The 20,726-nt window shown below is 38.2% G+C and overlaps 1 protein-coding gene across 1 annotated transcript; it reads right to left on the minus strand.

Annotated features, from left to right (window-relative positions):
• Window positions 1-265: 265 nt before the first annotated feature.
• On the minus strand, window positions 266-19,879 carry LOC105020875 (putative leucine-rich repeat-containing protein DDB_G0290503). Its single transcript, XM_034290924.1, has 5 exons — window positions 18,789-19,879; window positions 2,816-3,156; window positions 2,274-2,416; window positions 2,007-2,101; window positions 266-1,821 (listed from the first exon to the last, which is right to left on the minus strand). Exons 1-5 carry the CDS (start codon window positions 19,877-19,879, stop codon window positions 1,677-1,679), a joined length of 1,815 nt encoding a protein of 604 aa, XP_034146815.1. The 3' UTR covers window positions 266-1,676.
• Between the last annotated feature and the right edge of the window lie 847 nt (window positions 19,880-20,726).

Genomic DNA, 20,726 nt, shown 5'->3' on the forward strand with positions numbered 1-20,726 from the left:
GGACTCAGGCTATGAAAAGAGTTTATCAGTCAGTAATCACCATTAAAGTCTCCCTCCTTCCACATTACAGTGTGCCTGAAGTAAGTTGTTGTCGGGCATGTTGTAACCTGACTTTCTTGTGGGCGCTAACAAACTCATTGACTATTTACAGACACTAATTGCAATTTAAAAAGCGTGGGAAATTCACCTTTAATTGCCATTTTCACCTGTGTGTGTCACTTTGTGTGTCTGTAACAAGGCCAAACATTCAAGGGTATGTGAACAATTGATCAGGGCCATTTGGGTGATTTCTGTATTCATTATGATTTAAAAAGGAGCCAAACAACTATGTGATAACAAACTTTAAATAAAATCATGATCTGTCATATTTTAGTTAAGGAAATTCAAAATCAATGACAACATTTCACAATTTCTGCCTGGGTACGCAAACTTATGAGCGGAACTGTATCATTTAAATGATATATTTCCCCTTTTATTTAATTATTTCATGGGCTAATTATTAATTCATTTAATAAAGTCCCTAAAAGTCCTTCTTTACAATGCAAGTGTCTTTGGAAGTTGCAGTTTCATTCAACAATAAAGAACGAAGTTCTGTTCCAAATGTTGCCGGTGTAAATCAATAGATGACGATGGAGCTTCAACCAGTCTCATTGGGCCCTGAAATCACTAAAACCACCACTGCACCAATTCCGTAGGTCAGATAACCAATTTTAAAGGTCAAAGACCAATCAATGAACGGAGTAGGGAAGAGGAGAACTCCATGCTGTTCTCTGGTAACAGATGGAAGTATTAAAGAATTGTGTTCATTGTGTTTATCTATTCCTCTTATTCAGCTGTCAAATATTTACCAGACAATACGTGCGTGAGGCTTTTTCACAGTAATTTCAGCACGGTGCTCCTGTTACAGCTGGTTTAATCTGGCTCCTCGTTCCTCCCGAAGATTGGCAGGACCGACCTCTGCTTTGTAATCCTCTAAATTGACAAATGAAGTGCTGCTGTTTAGCGGTTAGCTAGCCTCATCAGCGTTTCCACTAACGTGTCTGGGAGTTTGAGTTTTCTTTCAGCCATAACAGATGACCTGTGCGTCAACCCAAAAAGATAAAAATGCTAGAATAAGCTGCTTTTAAGGCAAAACATGAAACATTTGTGGTAAGTGTGTGCATACAGTTTTGTCAGAGTTTAAACTATGTGTGATTAATGAAAAGCAGTTCATGAATAATCTAAGCAACAAAAATGTTTTTGGATGGAATATAAAGCCATGAATAAGGCAGGAGAATGCAGGTTTTAGGACAGACATAAGAGGACATCCAAGAGAACCAAAATCACGTCTCAAAAGTGTGTTTAGTAGACAAAGGAGATGAAGATATTAAAATGGGCGAGAGTAGGGATTGTCTTTATAGAACTCAAGGCAGCCCTGAAAATATTCAATCAAAATATTAAAATGACCTCATCGTTTATCCCTCTAGTGATTCCCCAGCCTCTTTTCAGTTTAACCAGATATACCAATCTGCTCACAACTTAACGTAAATACCTTGGCGTTTGGTTATATTTCCTGTACAGTATTGTAAGTGTAATGTTAGTATTCAAAGTCAAACAAGACATCTCAACTCTATTTCTAACATGGTACAGGTGAATCACCAGGATAAACAATCCACCTCTATTAACGATAACAATCATTATGAGGCTTTTTTTTCACACACAGAAAATGTATTTGTGCCACAAGACACTACCCTCCAACTTTTCAGTGGGTCTGATGCTGCCTGTGTGATTTCCACACAGTTTATGCCATCCTGACTACTGGGTTCCCCTGGCATCCAGTACCTATAAAGACCACAAGGTAGCACACTGTAAAGACAACACAGTTACTTATGCTGCATTTATTAATGCAAGACCCCTATAAAAAGGTTGCTATCACTTGAGAGTAACTGCATGATTATCACATCTCTAAAGCCATACAACACAGAATAAAATGTCAAGAACAGTAAATCCGGAATATGTTGACTCACGTGGATGTAACTGTTGTGCTATCAACCCATTTCCACTCTGTGTCTTTTTTAAACATACCAATCCAGACATTCTTCTTGAGTCCATGGATAAATAGCTACCATGTGGCAAAGAATTTGAGAGAATTTCAGGGCAGGAAATGCATTTTCATGAATTTTGACTGTTAACAAAAAGTATGAAGACAGTGATGGGAACGTGGTGGTAGTAACAACATGTTTTATTAGTAGATTATACGAAACGGTACAAGTTACAGGTAAATTCTCCACTACCTGTTCTTCTCTGCTGTTTATAATAACGTCTTCTGCATCCATTGCCCGACACGCCCGCTGACTGGCCCCTCCTGTGTCCTTTGTGGAGGACAGATAATAACAGCTGCCGTCAAACTTCCACCATCCCTCCGGACAGGGTTTCTCTGAGATAAAAACAGTAGAACAGCAGTTTGGGACCCACACTGTCTTTAAAACACTGTGTAGCAGTTGAAACAGCAGCCAAACACACCCACAACCTTGTCACAGTTTAAAGCAATTTAAGTGAAGCTTTGGATGCAAGGAGTCAACCATGAGTGATAATCGTTTTAACAATGTTTATGTTGATTTATAATGTTTACATTAAGAAACATTGGTAAAACAAAAGCTGATAATGTGGGTTGTGAAAGGGTAGGACTTATTGAACTTAAGAAGTCAATGTGCACATATATTGCTAATAAATGTTGAAGTCCAAGTAATAATATTAGTCAAAATGGATTGCATTAAAAAACCTGAAATGCTGCTTCTAAACCTTATGCATTTAGAACAGAAACGACTGCACTTACCATAGAAACGAAGTCTGGTCTTTAACTGGTCTCTCTCCGTTGTCATGGTATTTAAAATATTCTGTACCTGGTCTTTCTCTTTAGTCCTTGAATTGAGACTGTTCTTTAGTTGATCTCTTTCAGCAGTAATTACTTTAAGACTATTTTGCAGCTGATCTCTCTCTTTGGTCTTTGTGGTTAGACTCTGTTGCAACTGATTTTTCTCAGTGGTTTGGGTATTGAGATTCTTCTGCAGCTTGTTTCTTTCAGTTGTCATGGTACTGAGACTACTCTGTAGCTGGTCTCTCTCCTTAGTCTTTGTGTTCAGGCTACGCTGCAGCTGGTCTCTTTCAGTTGTCATGGTACTGAGACTACTCTGTAGCTGGTCTCTCTCCTTAGTCTTTGTGTTAAGGCTACGCTGCAGCTGGTCTCTTTCAGTTGTCATGGTACTGAGACTACTCTGTAGCTGGTCTCTCTCCTTAGTGTTTGTGTTCAGGCTACGCTGCAGCTGGTCTCTTTCAGTGGTTGTTGAATTGAGACTTTTCTTTAATTGATCCCTTTCAGCAGTCAGTTCTTTAAGACTGTTTTGCAGCTGAACTTTCTCTTTAGTTCTTATGGTGAGACTATTAGCTGGTTGGTCTCCCTCTGTTGAGATGGGATTACCAATGACACCATCTGTAAAAGAGAAGAGCTCATCAAAGATGTTTAACCTTTTGTTTCTCTCTGGTAGTGTTTTTGTTAAACTGACTGCAGTAAGACCTGAATGTCGTAACCACAGATTGGCAAAGGGTGTGAGTTGCTAGGCAGACTGCTCTAGCTAGAGGGTAAAGTGACGTCCTGTGACCGAATGAAAGGAAACTGTAGATTCTGAATATTTGACTTGTGGTGAAGAGTGGACCTCAATCAGTCTTGTTCAGTAAAAGGGTTTTATCAACACTGCCTCCTGGCTGACTTACATGTAACACCTTCTTGGTCTTGAGAGGAGTGATAGAAGTTTGTATTATGTCTCCAGAGCATGTTGTAGGCTTGTGTGTAGGCAGGATATTTAGCATAAAAATTCCCTGTCATCAATCAAAGGAAACGGTGCCAATTTTTTACTCCCAATAAGTATGATTTCTATTATAATTTTTATTTTACAATCATATAATTAGTCTCGTATAGTTGGATTGTCACTTTATTAAAAATCTGTACAATAATCTGAAGCCTATTTCACACACTTTTGTTTAATAGAAAGTTTTCAAGATGTTTTTAATATTATGATTTCATTTCAGCAATTACAAATTATTGCATTCTTTGTACAACTATGAATAATTACTAGTTATTAATGGATCGCTTGAAATATTGGTACTTTTTGGTATTGCTGTTTAAACACAAATCTTATGTACTGTCTCTACGTTCAGTATCAAAGCCGTATGATCCAAAGTTTACAGTATACAAAACACTATATGTAACTCTATCACCCAGGTAAAGTTTGAAGAAGTGTTTCAGTAAAATTATTGTGAACTTACAATAGAAGACCAGGCCTATTATCCCAGCCAGTAAGAGAACACAAAGCAGGCCGAGACACACAGCAGCAACTCCAGAACGTCTCTTCCACCACTGAAAATTTTCTTAGTCACACAATACTAAAATATGAGATTTTTGAACTCTCTTAATAAAAACAATTACACTTGTGGTACATTTTTGTGTTTTGTCTGTGGGTCTGTACTTGGATTGATACCTGAAATTGTAACACCATCACTTTTTCTGGGCACGTTGGCATATGTGTTGTCATCAAAATCCATGGTCTCCATTGTTCAATAAAGCAGTTTTAACTCCACCTGTATTTGCATAGATTACATTTGCTGCATGTGTGAAAAAAGGCAACATTTTCCATGTACATTTCAGCTCTTCTATAGATTTATTATCAGTATCTTAGGTATCTTTTATATTAAATAATTTAGGTAAACCAGTACAGCGTTATACATAATTATACAGTATAACCCCAGTTTTAACTCCATTTTCACAATACCAAAGTCATTAATAAATAAAGAACATTCACACAATGCATAAAATAAGGAAGGATATTTTCTTAGTTGTATTAGGTGACAAATATATAATACATACCAAGTTGAAAACACAAGCATTCAAATATTTGTTGTCTTGTTAAGATTGTAACAAAACACACTGAGAGCATGAAACCAAAGATGTCCTCATGTGTTTTATAGTCTGACAGACCGAATATCTTTCGTTAACTGTCGAAGTCTAACACTTCCCCGAGTTGGTTTGATGGAAAGGAAAACAAACACACCAGGAGTCAGGTCAATTACCAATTCCGTATCATCCGTTTATTACAGAAGCTTCTGGAGACAGAGTGCCGCCCCACAATGTCTGAACATCAGCAGTAACACAAGTACTATTTATACTACGAATACACCTAGAAAGTGGAGGGCGGAGCAGCCAAGCGTGTGCGTCCTTCGACCTGTTAGGTTCTGTGTCTGCTGTGTGTACATGTAGCCCAACCATCATTTTGCCCTTTGTGGTTTCTGTCTTGTGTCTATTCTTAATCCAGCATATGTGTATGTGTTAATCCAGACTATGCGTGTGTGTTATTAATCTGCCCCCCTCTGTTTCCTGTTAGTTTGACACACAGGCTTAGTCTGCTCTTCTACCCCAGCAACAGCCTTAATAAGACTTCCTATTTTCTACTTGCAACTTTCAGTTTCAACTTATGCCACATACATTCAATATCTTGCTTTATGTTCACAACAGTTTGACAGCTTATACATTCAGTGTATCCACACAACGGAAGGGAAAAGCATCAGTGCTTATAAGGGCAAACAGTTATGAACTAACGTAACCCTGGACAGTAGCTTCGTACTAAGTTCTAATAAATTAGTTGAAAATATATAAAAATGTGGTGTATATCCATTGGAATAAGAGAACACAATATCTTGAAAGACATGTTTTTATATTATGCATGATACAATTTGTGATCACACCTCATTTTTAGATATGTTTGCAAAAGAAACAAGCAGTGAGATGCATTACAGCTCCGTAAGATAGGGGCATATAGTCGCTATTATAACTGCACAGCTTACTCACAGACCCAGTGTTGTTCAACACACGGCCCATCTTTCCAACTCTTTAATGGATGTGATGATGTCTGTGAGATCTCAACACAAGTAATCTTGTTATTCAAGTTTTTTGGTTCCCCTGGCATCCAATACCTACAAATGAAACAATACAGAAACCATCAACAAAACTTGTAGAATCAGACTTTTAACTTCACTCCCAGGCTTGTCTAATGTAGTATCAATTAATAGCTAGAGAGTAGATTACCAGACTGTAGAAAATGCGGATGTCATAATTTTAGAATTATGTTGTGTGAATAATTCAGAGTTCTCCAATGTATTTGGCTTTATTTGCAGAACTGTCCAGTTATACATCAGGAACACGAACAAGCTTCACCTCTTCACCTGTCGGGCCTCGCGTATTCATACTCTGGCCCTAGAACTCCTCCCCAGACTCTAACACACCCACGATGTAACAATCCGCTAAGCAAACTAGTACCATTACAATACAATAATAACACAATCTAATAAATGAGAAAAGGTTATCCAGAACTTTTTACTTACATAGGATCAAATGGCATGTTGTCAATACAGTTCCAGGCTCTATCTTTTTTATACATACCAATCCAAATATTCTTCTTAAAACCGCTGATAAATATCTATAAGAGAAACAAAATACTACTGCGTTATAGTAGTAGTATATAATATTAGTAGTGTGAAATAGTATAGGAAATGTTTATTGTAATGCTCAGTTGAGAAGGAGTCAGGCGCAGAACGGGAGATGTGTTAAAACAGACCGAAGTTTATTGCAGACGGCAGGTAACAATCTTAAATTAGACATAAATCAGAGAATGCACAGACACAGTGCTACACTACAAAACAATAATGCACAAAAACAAATGGGAACTGCTGGACTTATATATACAGCTAAATGAGGAGATGAAACCCAGGGGTGTAAAAACAAGACAGAACCAACAGAATAATGAATGGGCGAGCGGCAGTGGCTAAAAGACGACAAGCGCCAATGTCTGCCCGAACCAAGAGAGGGAGCCGGCATGGAAGAAGGCGTGACATTCATATGCAAACTTGCTTTGCTGAGAAGACATTTATTCCCTTCATTTTGATATCTATGTGCATTGATGCTATGAAGTTGCATTGCTGGAGGAGCTGCAACACTCTCTGATATACTAAAAATAATTCAACCAAAGTTATGGAGATTTTAAATCTTTCATTTTAAATGTGTTCAATAAAATTATTCACTTTTATTATGCTGCTTAGGTCAGTTGGGCCAGTTGGACTGTATTGATGCCCAAGGTGAGACAAGCATTTCTACTCTCATCATGTCACAAAATCACATTAGTAGCCAAATGTTGTTACCAATGCAATGTCATTTATGTACATCCATGAGGAACAGAATGGTCAGCGTGGTTGTCGTGGTATTCAGGCTATTCTGTAGTTGATCGCTCTCTTTAATCTTTGAGTTGAGACTTTTCTTTAATTGATCCCTTTCAGCAGTCAATTCTTTAAGACTGTTTTGCAGCTGATATTTAGTTCTTATGGTGAGACTATTAGCTGGTTGGTCTCCCTATGTTGAGAAGGGATTACCAATGACACCATCTGTAAAAGAGATCATCAAAGATGTATTACCTTTTATTTCTCTCTGGTAGTTTTTGTTAAACTGACGTTTAAACTGCAGTAAGACCTGATTGTCGTCACCACAGATTGGCAATGGGTAGGAGTTGCTAGGCAGACTGCTCTAGCTAGGAAAGGAAACTGTAGATTCTGAAGGTTTGACTTGTGGTGAAGAGTGGACCTGAATCAGTCTTGTTCAGTAAAAGGGTTTTATCAACACTGTCTCCTGGCCGACTTACATGTAGCACCTTCTTGGTTTTGAGAGGAGTGATAGAAGTTTGTATTAAGTCTCCAGAGCAAGTTGTACGCTTGTGTGTAGGCAGGATATTTAGCATAAAAATTCCCTGTCATCAATCAAAGGAAACTGTGCCATTTTTGTACTCTCAGTAAGTATGATTTCTATTATCATTTTTATTTTACAATCATATAATTATTTTTGTGTAGTTTTATTGTCACTTTAATAAAACATTTTACAAAAAATGTAAGCACATTTCACAAACTTTAGGTTAATAGAAAGTCTTCCAGATGTTTCTAATATTGTGAGTTCATCTCAGCAATTAAAAATTATTTAAATCTTTGTACAACTATAGAGAATTACTAGTTACTGATGGATCGCTTGAAAGATTACTACTTTTGGTTATTGCTGTTTAAGCACAAGTCTTATAAATTGTCTCTAAGTTCAGTATCACAGCTGTATAGTCCAAAGTATATAGTACATAAGAGACTGTATGTAACATTATCACCCAGATAAAGTTTGAAAAGTGTTATTATCCCAGCCAGTAAGAGAACACAAAGCAGGCCGAGACACACAGCAGCAACTCCAGAAGGTCTCATCCACCACTGAAAATTTTCTTAGTCACACATTACAAAAATATGAGCTTTTTGAGCTCTCTTAATAAAATAAATTACACTTGTGTAAGAATATTTTGTGTGTGTGTGTGTTTGCTATGTTTAATTTTTTTGTTTTGTCTGTGGGTCTGTACTTGGATACCTGAAAATGTAACACCATCACCTTTTCTGGGCTTGTTGGCAAATCTTATTGTAAGTCTTAGGTATAATTTAGGTAAACCAGTACAGAGTAATACATAAGTATACAGTATAACCCCAGTTCTAGCTCCATCTTCACAATACCAAAGTCACTAATAAATAAAGAACATTCACACAATACATAAAAAAAAGGAAGGATATTTTCTTAGTTGTATTAGGTGACAAATATATAATACATACCAAGTTGAAAACACAAGCATTCAAATATTTTTTATTCTGTTGTCTTGTTAAGATTATAAAATAATACACTGATCATGAAACCAAAGATGTCCTCGTGTTTTATAGTCTGACAGACCCAATAAATATTGTCAACGGGAGGGCAAATCATCAGTGCTTATATGGACAAACAGTTATGAACTAACGTACTCCTGAACAATAGCTTCAGATAAAAGGGAACTGAATTGGGCTCATCACCAAAATATAGAATATATGTTGATAGAATAGGTTAACTCAAGTTTACAGTCAAGTTTTAGTCAAACTGAAGTTAAATTTAAAGAATGCCATAAAGAAGGGTGAAAGAATGTTGGTGTATATCCTTTTAAATAAGAGAAAACATTATCTTGAAAGACATGTTTTTCAATATTATGCAAGATAAGAGTTGTGATCACACCTCATTTTTAGAAATCTTAGCAAAAAAAAAAAAACTGTGAGAAGCAGTAGAGTCCTGTAAGATAAGGGGTTGTAGTAGCTATTATAACTACCAGGCTCTCTCACAGACCCAGTGTTGTTCAACACAAGGCCCATCTTTCCAACTCATCAAGGGATCTGATGTCTGTGAGATCTCAACCAAAGACACGTGGTCATTTATGCTATTTCGTTCTCCTGGCTTTTGAAACGCCAAGCGTGTAATTTTGAAGGATTTCCCACCAGCTGAGAGAGAACAGTTCCCACTCCAACCTCTGTCGCATCCTCCTCGAGAACGAAAGGCAAAACAGGGTCAAGTTGCCTGAGAATGGGTGCAAAACTGAGGAGGTTCTTGAGGGTGTCAAAAGCGGAGAGTGTCGGTCTGTTGGACACGCCCCCTTTCACTGGTTACGGTAGTGAGGTGCGGCAGTGGTGCTTAAGTTGCTGGTGAATCTGCGGTAATTGGAAAAACCAATGAAGCGCTGCAGCTCCTTGACTGTGGTGGGTCTCGGTCAGTTGCGCACGGTGGTGACCTTACCCTCGTCCATGCTGACCCCTCCTGGGGTCAACACGAAAGGGAAGGTCGCAGTGGCATCTGGGGTTGCCAATTTTAAGGTTTTTCCTTAATCGATGGTCGACATCGTAAAAGATCAATCAATCGATTAATCTTATTAAATGTCTATGACGAAAAAAACTAAAGTGTAATTTCTTTCCTAAAATAAAATATTATTTTTTTACAAGACGTGGACATATTTGGCACCATGTAGATTACCAAAAAATCCGAAAACGAGCGCAACGCTCTCATACTTCCTTGCTGTGTTAAACAGAAACCGTTTATTTTAATACAGAACTTTTTAAAAGATCTGTTTCTTAAAAAAAAAAGTGACTTTGGACTCCGGTTACTAAACTAAGCCAAGATGATCCGATTTCAAAGCAAGCCTATTGATTTTCTTTTCAAAACGCTCAGGGGCGAGTTGTGAGCGCTTCGGGGTGCGCACGAGACTCGGCTCTGTCGGTTGTTTATTAGAGTTATTTCTAGCGAACATCGATGTAATGGTTGTTTGAGAGAAGGACTTGTAGTGATGAAAGCTTTTCCACTCGTCACCACTGTAGGTACGAACCAGATTGTAATCAGTGCAGAGATCCAGTTTAGTGTATTTGGTTGCTTGATCGATTTGTTCCAATGCTGCGAGAATTAGAGGAAGAGACACAACAGAACCTTACAAAAGGCAATAAGCAAATGTCCACCATTAATGCTTAGTATAGACTTGTTGAAAGACTGGTTAAAACTGAAAAAAAGTAAGATATACATTTCTATATACCCTGTGAAAGAATAATCTAGTATAAATATATTAATATTAGTGAATACATGTAAAATGTTAGAAGATTGCTTTGGATACATGTACTATTGGGAGAAAACAGAAACTGAAAAGGTGTTTGTATAATGTGTTGCAGAGTTGAGGTTAGGCAAGGGTCAATTGTTAGAGAAGCAAGATTGCAAGATAAGCGAAATGGGATGTCCAGGGACAGATTGGTCACACACACAACACTCACGAATAGGAGATAAGTGAAGTAATCAAATGGGTGCATGAATGGAAAATGACTAGAACAGAATGAGGAGGGGTAGCAGGCTGGGTCTGCATTTGAAAACTGAAGAGGAGTGTGGGAAAGGGGTTGAGTTGTTTCTATCACTGTACATAACATGTATTTTTCTAATCGTTCTTTACAATCCTTCTCTATTTGCATACAGAAGTATGTCGGTGCAACATACAGACTTTGGCACTTGAGATTTAAAATGACCAAGGTGGTGTTGAAACTCAACATATTCCTCTAAGTAATATGATTTAAAATCAGAACTCTTCAAACGTGAATACCATTTGGTTATGTCGATGTATTCAGTCAACTGCATGGCAGAATCAAAAGATACTGTACGTTAACTACAGCCATGAAGTCTGTGCTCCTGGGCTGGGGTCCTGGTCAGGTGGGGAGTGGTTGGCCTGGATCCATGTGTCCTTTCCTGGGGGACGTAGGTCTGTCATGTCGTGCATTGGGGCCATCTGCAGGGGCTCATTGTCTATCAGTTGTTGTTTCCTTCGCAGGAACCCGGGTCAGTTATCTTTACCACTGTGTTTCTGGTCAGCCGGACATGCTTGGAGACCTCTCAAAGTAGTCCTTCCATTTCCTTAGGTAGACTTTTATAATGAATTCTAAGCCTTTCGATTTATCTATCCACCTCCTGTTTTAGCGTGAATATTAATTAAGCTCCTATGTTCTGGAGAATATGAAGGACAAGTGTTACCAAATTAAGTATTGTGAGCTTATTAGTTTGTCTACAAAATAAAAGCCATATTCTTTGATCAAGTGGGCTGCAATATTTTGTGTTGAGATACACTGGTCAACAGGTTCCAAATATCAAGGTGAACAGACTGGCCATTTGTTACAATAGGAAAAAACTTTTTATGTAGCGCTATTTCACAAAGTCAGAAAATGTCTGAAGCATAAATAGACAAAAGTTTGCTGGAAGTATAAAAAGAAAACTGAAGAAATTACAAATATAATAGGGTTTCACCAGTGAACCACTGAGACCCCCCAAAAAACTATGAAAATAGAAAAATTAAGAAATTCAGACTTCCCTCTGCTCTGTTTTCCCCATGTTCCGGTGAATGGTGCCTGCAACACAGCTGTAGATGGTATGAGTTGTGTTGCATGCTTTTCATGCAAAGTAATCTTAATTTCTTCGTCCCTCATTCTCTCCCTCACAGTTTGGTTTGTCCTTAAAATGATCTGGGCCACAGGTGTGAGGTACCCCTTCATTGGACAAGGTGCACCAGTGATGCAGGATTCAGGACAACAAAGATGGAATCCATGTTTGGGCAACAAAGATGGAATATCGCACAACAAAAAGTTAAAATCTTCACTAGAGTTTTGTAATAACCAAATGAAGCCCCAATCTAGCATCTTCCTATCTCTCCCATTTCTATGTATTTTTTTATTGTGGGGAAGCACTCCCTCTTTCCATTTAACTAAAAGGATCAGGCTTAGATCACTTCGTACTGCGATAGGACTGTGCTACGCCCCAAACCAGATGCCTTCCCAAACAGAGATGTAAACAAAAGTGGGACGTTTTTATCAATGCTACTTGGGCTTGCTGCATGAACACAATGTAAATCCCAATCAATACCTGGTTTTTCATTACTAAAGGAATCGTCTGAATGCAGACATTATGGACAAACAAAATTAACACTATTTCTATACCTATACCCCCCCCCTCACCAAACAGAACATCACCCCCACCAAACAACCCCCCCCCCACCAAACAGAACATCACCCCCACCAAACAACCCCCCCCCCCCACTGAATCACATCAGCCACACAAAGCACAACATACACTACAAGCATGAAGAAAATAAATTAAAACATAGGAACGCATAAGGGAGACAACATGCCTGCTGCCTTCATAGGAATGCTGAAGGGAGACAACATAGGCAAGGCCGTGGTCAAGGTGTGAGGACGTCACACTCCTCCAGGACATCCTGCCAAAGCATTCCAGAACCCTTCACTGCCAACACACTCCAGCACCTGGAACCCCAAACTGTCACACACTAGTGTTTGGTTACATGCTTTGGTTCCAATGTGAGTTGGGCGAGTGAACTGGATGCAGCATACTGTGTGCTAGAAAATACCAAAGAAAATAAAAATGTTCACAATTCTATGTTTATATTACATCCAACCTACTGCTCTCTTTTTTTTTTTTTGACTGGTCTTTCAAAATGCATTTTGAGTTTTGAGTCATTTAAAAGATTTTCCACAGAATGAAAAGGAAATGTGTGATTAGATTAATTTTTGAATTATAACCTGACTATAATGCAAATTAACCATAATTAACCATGAGTGCAGAAATGCCTAGAGGCTCCTCTTACTCTCAGGCCCCGACTTGGTCATCCAGGCACATAGAGATGCCTAGAGGCACCCCAGCCAGGACCTGACAGATATAAAATCTCCAGGGTATAGCTACGTAAGTAGTTTAATAGTTGACAACAATACAATTAAGTGCACAGGATCAGAGGCAGCAGGGGTGAAAAGTGAGGTTTTGTTAGAGATGACCTATGTTCATATTTGGGTCATCTTCCACAACAGATTTTTTAGAATATAGTTAAACTATCCCTTTAAGTTTGTGAAATGGATCTGTTTCCTGTCTTACTATGTTTTGAAATGTATCAAGTATGATTGGTTGTCAGAATTTGTTTTTTATTATAGTACATTATGTTATTTAGGTATGCACTAAGGCAACAGTGAATCTGGTGAACTAACATAAAATAAATAGTACAAGTACCAAATAAACTCTTGTCTAGAGAACAGTCAGCTAAGACACATACAGCACTATACCAACATATAAAAGGAAGAACTAAGGGATGTGCAGTGTTGGTTAACAGCTTCCTGTGTGACATCAGCTCAGCTCAACAATCTCATTCCATGACAACTATATTACAGTCAGGTTGGACTCTTTACTAGTGCTTGGTGCCCAGTTAGACAGCCACATTGTTTTGGACCCTGGTCCTGTGTTTGGTACATAATGAAACAATGCATATGTCTTTCACCTGGAATGGACTACTGAATATTAGGGACACATTACCAGCTGGTTTCTCATCCAATAATACACCAGTGAAGGACACTGACAGGTTGCACTTAAAGTTGAGTTTGGCTTCTGAGGAAACCAAATATAAGAAATAGTTAGTCTGAGAGGAAACTAGGACTCAGGCTAGGAAAATGTTTAACAGCTGTCAATGATCACCACTAAAGTCTCTCTGATGACTTATATCCACATTTAGAAATGTGGTCTATTTTCTGAAATGTTTTAATGAAAAATCTAGAATGTATATTTTGTTTAATTCAGCTTAGGATGCTTGATTTGGTCACTTTTCTTTTTTTTTAAGCTGTTTCTAAGAACCAGCAAGAACTCATTTCCAGTCACTCAACCTGAGAGTCTGTGACCATGACAACCGAATGACCACTAGTTGTGGTTGACTTGAGGTCGAGATGCAGCAGAAAGAAAAGGAGGGAGCATCATTTATAGTTGAATTATTTTCATGTGGTGAACCATTGTAAGGCTGTGTTCGTGTTCATACAGGGGTGATGATCATTGTGACTCTCTGCAACTTTAATCTGGTTCTTCAGTGTGTTGACAGGTTTTCTGTTTATATCTGCTTGTGAAGACGTCTCTGCTTGGATTAATGAGATCAGGGCAGACAGTAAAAAACATTAAACCAGGAAGAGAACATTACACTACTACCTCTGTCATTCTCAAGTCTGATTGACAGGACCTCAGAGCCACGACCTCAACACAATTAATGCATTGTGGGATCACCAGGACAGGGAATAGAACAAGTCAAAAGAAGAGTTATGGCAAGTTATGGCCTTCACCAATCACAATACAACTAAAGGAACCAATTGAAAATCCTTAATTTCACAATAATTATTACAATAATATTTAACTTAAAGTTTAAAGTATGGTCGGTAGATGGGTAGCTCCAATTTTTTATCTGGCACTCTGAAGCATCAACAAGACAAAATGTAAAAAAAAGACTTTGTCTTCCTGTGTGTAAAAACATGTGTGTAAAACATATAGGTGATGGCAAATAGGCAACAGGCCATTTACATTTAGCCCGTCTGATCCCTCACTATGCTTCATGATTACAACATACTTCAGTATCACAAGTCAAGTTCAAGTTTAAGGAAACCATGTTTGACGTTCCAGTGTGTTCCATGGGGCTCAATGACTGTGATATTATATACTCAGTGTTTATGGTTTCATCACTGACAGTGATATTAGATACTCAATGTTTATGGTTTCATAACTGACAGTGATATTAGATACTCAGTGTTTATGGTTTCATAACTGACAGTGATATTAGATACTCAGTGTTTATGGTTTCATAACTGACAGTGATATTAGATACTCAGTGTTTAGGGTTTCATAACTGACAGTGATATTAGATACTCAGTGTTTATGGTATCATAACTGACAGTGATATTAGATTATTAGAAGGTGAAAAACCATTATTTGAAAGAAGAAAGACACAATGACTAACCAAATGACAGCCAAAATTGGACCAGTCCTGATGACTGTTACAGCTGAATGTCACTCCTGGTTTTATATAATCTTTGTTAGCATGTGCAGCATTAAATTAAACCAATGAAGAAAAGCAATGAGTATTACATTTCTCTCATCATTTCTATTTTATTTAAACACAGTTAAACTTGAAGTATAGTAAATTGTTTCCACACACTTGCAGTCAGTTGCAAATTCCATTAATAGTTACATTTATTTTTGGTCAAAATACTTTCATCAAACAACACTGTTAAAAAAAATGCAGGACATTCAACTAGTACTACATGGATGTTTTTTTTTTAAACATAAAAAATACGTACTGGGAAAAAATGAGAAATGGAAATAAATAGATGACCAAATAATCCAATATTTATTTATTTGATGTAATTTGCAGAATACTGTCATGAGTGACCAGCAAACGTACCAATGAACAGAGACCTTAGGCACCTTGACATGGTGCATTCTGCCCAGCAGCCTGAAGAGGGCAGACTTTCACTAAAACAGATAAGTGAAAGATTCTCAGACACACTTCAGAGAAAATGGAAAAATATCCAGTTACATAGATGAGTAAATATTGACTAATTTGGGTTTCAAAAGTAAAGTTTTCAACGAGTATTGTTTACTTTTATAATCTGACAACAAAATAATGTTTTGACTGGCAGCTTCATAAAATCTTACCTGCAAAACACCATTCAAGAATTACTGACTCATGCATGTATTGCAGTTCCAACTTTGTCTGAATGAAGCATTTGGTGTACAACATTGAACAACAAGCAAGCAACATGCAACCTCAACATGCTTTATTATTTATTAGAAATAATAAAGCATAAAAAAAAATATTTGAAGAATATTGAAATCCTGCCTAAAGCATACCCAGAATACTGTCGAGAGAGACCATTAAAAGCAAACCTACCACAATCCTTGACATGGTGCATTCTACTCAGCAGCCTAAAGAGGGCAGCATTTCACTTAATTAAGTTATGTCTTTGTTTGGTGACATTAGCATATAAGATTGCAAGACTATAGATCAAGGACTCAGGCTATGGAAAGAGTTTATCAGTCAGTGATCACCATTAAAGGCTCCCTTCTTCCACATTACAGTGAGCCTGTAGCTGTGAGGCATATCAAGTTGTAACCTGGCTTTTTTGTGGGAGATAACAAACTCATTGACTATTTACAGACACTAATTGCAATTTAAAAAGCCACAGGTGTGGGAAATTCACCTATAATTGTCATTTTCACCTGTGTGTGTCATCATGTGTGTCTGAAATAAGGCCAAACATTCAAGGGTATCTAAACTTTTGATCAGGGCCATTTGGGTGAGTTCTGTAATAATTATGATTTAAAAAGGAGCCAAACAATTACAAATGTATTATCTGATCACTATCTTTAAATATTTTATATTTAAGGAAATTCATAATCAATTCCAACATTTCCAAATTTCTGCCAGGGTACGCAAACTTATGTGCGGAACTGTATCATTTAAATGAAATATTTCCCCTTTAATTATTTCATGGGCAATAAATATTTATTCATTCAATAAAGTCCCTAAAAGTCCTTCTTTACAATGCAAGTGTCTTTGGAAGTGGCAGTTTCATTCAACAATAAAGAATGAAGATCTGTTCCAAATGTTGCCGGTGCAAATACGGATGTGTCTGTGAGTAAGAGTTTTAATTTAGCCATAACAGATGATCTGTGCATCAACCCAAAAAGATAAAAATACTAGAATAAGCTGCTTTTAAGGCAAAACATGAAAAATTTGTGGTAAGTGTGTGCATGCAGTTTTGTCAGAGTTTAAACTATGTGTGATTAATGAAAAGCAGTTCATGAATAATCTAAGCAACAAACATTTTTTGGATGGAATATAAAGCCATGAATAAGGCGGGAGAATGCAGGTTTTAGGATGGACATAAGAGGACATCCAAGAGAACCAAAATCACGTCTCAAAAGTGTGTTTAGTAGACAAAAGAGATGAAGATATTAAAATGGGCGAGAGTAGGGATTGTCTTTATAGAACTCAAGGCAGCCCTGAAAATATTCAATCAAAATATTAAAATGACCTCATCGTTTATCCCTCTAGTAATTCCCCAGCCTCTTTTCAGTTTAACCAGATATACCAATCTTCTCACAATTTAACGTAAATACCTTGGAGTTTGGGTACATTTCCTGTACAGTATTTTAAGTGTAATGTAAGTATTCAAAGTCAAACAAGACATCTCAACTCTAGTTCTAACATGGTATAGGTGAATCACCAGGATAAACAATCCACCTCTATTAACGATAACAATCATTATGAGGCTTTCTTTTCACACACAGAAAGTATATTTGTGCCACAAGACACTGCCCTCCAACTTTTCAGTGGGTCTGATGCTGCCTGTGTGATTTCCACACAGTTTACGTCATCCTGATTACTGGGCTCCCCTGGCATCCAGTACCTATAAAAACCACAAGGTAGCACACTGTAAAGTCAACACAGTTGCATATGCTATCCTATAAAAAGGTGGTTGCTATCACTTGAGAGTTACTGCATCAATATCACATCCCTTAAACCATACAACACAGAATAAAATGTCAAGAAAAGTAAATAAGTAATATGTTGACTCACGTGGATGTAACTTTTGTATTATCAACCCATATCCACTTTGTGTCTTTTTTAAACATACCAATCCAGACATTCTTCTTGAGTCCATGGATAAATAGCTACCATGTGGCAAAGAATTTGAAAGAATTTCAGGGCAGGAAATGCATTTTCATGAATTCTGACTGTTAACAAAAAGTATGAAGACAGTGATGTGAACTTGGTGGTAGTAACAAAATGTTTTATTAGTAGATTATATGAAACAGTACAAGTTACAGGTAAATTCTCCACTACCTGTTCTTCCCTGCTGTTTATAACAACAAGGTCTGCATCCATTGCCCGACACGCTCGCTGACTGGCCCCTGATGAGTCCTTTGTGGAGGACAGATAATAACAGCTGCCGTCAAACTTCCACCATCCCTCCGGACAGGGTTTCTCTGAGATAAAAACAGTAGAACAGCAGTTTGGGACCCACACTGTCTTTAAAACACTGTGTAGCAGTTGAAACAGCAGCCAAACACACCTACAACCTTGTTACAGTTTAAAGCAATTTAAGTGAAGCTTTGGATGCAAGGAGTCAACCATGAGTGATAATCGTTTTAACAATGTTTATGTTGATTTATAATGTTTACATTTAGAAACACCGGTAAAACAAAAGCTGATAATATGCTGATAATGTGGGTTGTGAAAGGGAAGTACTTACGAAGTCTGGTCTTTAACTGGTCTCTCTCCGTTGTCATGGTATTTAAAATATTCTGTACCTGGTCTCTCTCTTTAGTCCTTGAATTGAGACTGTTCTTTAGTTGATCTCTTTCAGCAGTAATTACTTTAAGACTATTTTGCAGCTGGTCTCTCTCTTTGGTCTTTGTGGTTAGACTCTCTTGCAACTGATTTTTCTCAGTGGTTAGGGTATTGAGATTCTTCTGCAGCTTGTTTCTTTCAGTTGTCATGGTACTGAGACTACTCTGTAGCTGGTCTCTCTCCTTAGTCTTTGTGTTAAGGCTACGCTGCAGCTGGTCTCTTTCAGTTGTCATGGTACTGAGACTACTCTGTAGCTGGTCTCTCTCCTTAGTCTTTGTGTTAAGGCTACGCTGCAGCTGGTCTCTTTCAGTTGTCATGGTACTGAGACTACTCTGTAGCTGGTCTCTCTCCTTAGTCTTTGTGTTAAGGCTACGCTGCAGCTGGTCTCTTTCAGTTGTCATGGTACTGAGACTACTCTGTAGCTGGTCTCTCTCCTTAGTGTTTGTGTTCAGGCTACGATGCAGCTTGTCTCTATCAGTTGTCATGGTACTGAGACTACTCTGTAGCTGGTCTCTCTCCTTAGTCTTTGTGTTAAGGCTACGCTGCAGCTGGTCTCTTTCAGTTGTCATGGTACTGAGACTACTCTGTAGCTGGTCTCTCTCCTTAGTCTTTGTGTTAAGGCTACGCTGCAGCTGGTCTCTTTCAGTTGTCATGGTACTGAGACTACTCTGTAGCTGGTCTCTCTCCTTAGTGTTTGTGTTCAGGCTACGATGCAGCTGGTCTCTTTCAGTTGTCATGGTACTGAGACTACTCTGTAGCTGGTCTCTCTCCTTAGTCTTTGTGTTTAGGCTACGCTGCAGCTGGTCTCTTTCAGTTGTCATGGTACTGAGACTACTCTGTAGCTGGTCTCTCTCCTTAGTGTTTGTGTTAAGGCTATGCTGCAGCTTGTCTCTTTCAGTTGTCATGGTACTGAGACTACTCTGTAGCTGGTCTCTCTCCTTAGTCTTTGTGTTTAGGCTATGCTGCAGCTTGTCTCTTTCAGTTGTCATGGTACTGAGACTACTCTGTAGCTGGTCTCTCTCCTTAGTCTTTGTGTTAAGGCTATTCTGCAGCTGGTCTCTTTCAGTTGTCATGGTACTGAGATTACTCTGTAGCTGGTCTCTCTCCTTAGTCTTTGTATAAAGACTATTTTGCAGCTGGTCCGAGTCTTTGGTCTTTGTGGTTAGACTCTGTTGCAACTGATTTTTCTTATTGATTTGGGTATTGAGATTCTTCTGCAGCTGGTTTCTTTCAGTTGTCATGGTACTGAGACTACTCTGTAGCTGGTCTCTTTCAGTTGTCATGGTACTGAGACTACTCTGTAGCTGGTCTCTCTCCTTAGTCTTTGTGTTAAGGCCACGCTGCAGCTGGTCTCTTTCATTTGTCATGGTACTGAGATTACTCTGTAGCTGGTCTCTCTCCTTAGTCTTTGTGTTAAGGCTACGCTGTAGCTGGTCTCTTTCAGTGGTCCTTGAGTTGAGACTGTTCTTTAATTGATCCCTTTCTGCCGTCAATAATTTAAGACTGTTTTGCAGCTGTTCTTTCTCTTCATTTCTTATGTGGAGACTAGTAGCGGGTTGGTCTCCCTCTGTTGAGTAAGGATGACCAATAACTCCATCTGTAAAAGAGACAAGCTCATCAAAGATGTGTAACATTAAGTTTCTCTCGGGAAATGGTTTTGTTAAACTATAGCAAACGTTGTCACCACAGAGCGATAAAGGGTGGGAGTTGCCACACAGACTTCTCTAGCTAGGGGGCGTAGTGACGTCCTGTGATTGACTGAACGGAAAATGTAGGCTCTGAATGTTTGACTTGTGGTGAAGAGTGGACCTGAATCAGCCTCATTCAGTAAAAGGGTTTTATCAATGCAGCTTCCCGGCTGACTTAACAGCTTTTTGGGCTTGAAAGGAGTGATAGAGATTTGTATGAAGTCTCATGTCGCATGTCAAACCCTGGGTGCTGACAGGATATTTAGCAGAAAAGTCACAGTTACCAGTCAGACGTAATTGTGTCAATTCTGTACTGTCATTTGTGATGGCCAAATCTAGGCTTAATTAGCGATTTTAGCAGCAGGATATCATGCTAGCAGCACTCAGATTTTCTTTATCA

Source organism: Esox lucius, chromosome 25 (genome assembly GCF_011004845.1).
Source record: "Esox lucius isolate fEsoLuc1 chromosome 25, fEsoLuc1.pri, whole genome shotgun sequence".
NCBI classification, from domain to species: Eukaryota; Metazoa; Chordata; class Actinopteri; order Esociformes; family Esocidae; genus Esox; species Esox lucius.

What these genes read in the sequence shown, in the direction of transcription:
- LOC105020875 (XM_034290924.1), bottom strand. Translation starts at nt 19,879, where the DNA reads ATGACAACTGAAAGAAACCAGCTGCAGAAGAATCTCAATACCCAAATC. An exon ending in CTACAGAGTAGTCTCAGTAC is followed by an intron (nt 3,157 to 18,788) that starts CATGACAACTGA and finishes TAGTCTCAGTAC; the next exon opens with CATGACAACTGAAAGAGACC. An exon ending in GACCAGACTTCGTTTCTATG is followed by an intron (nt 2,417 to 2,815) that starts GTAAGTGCAGTC and finishes TTTTTATCTCAG; the next exon opens with AGAAACCCTGTCCGGAGGGA.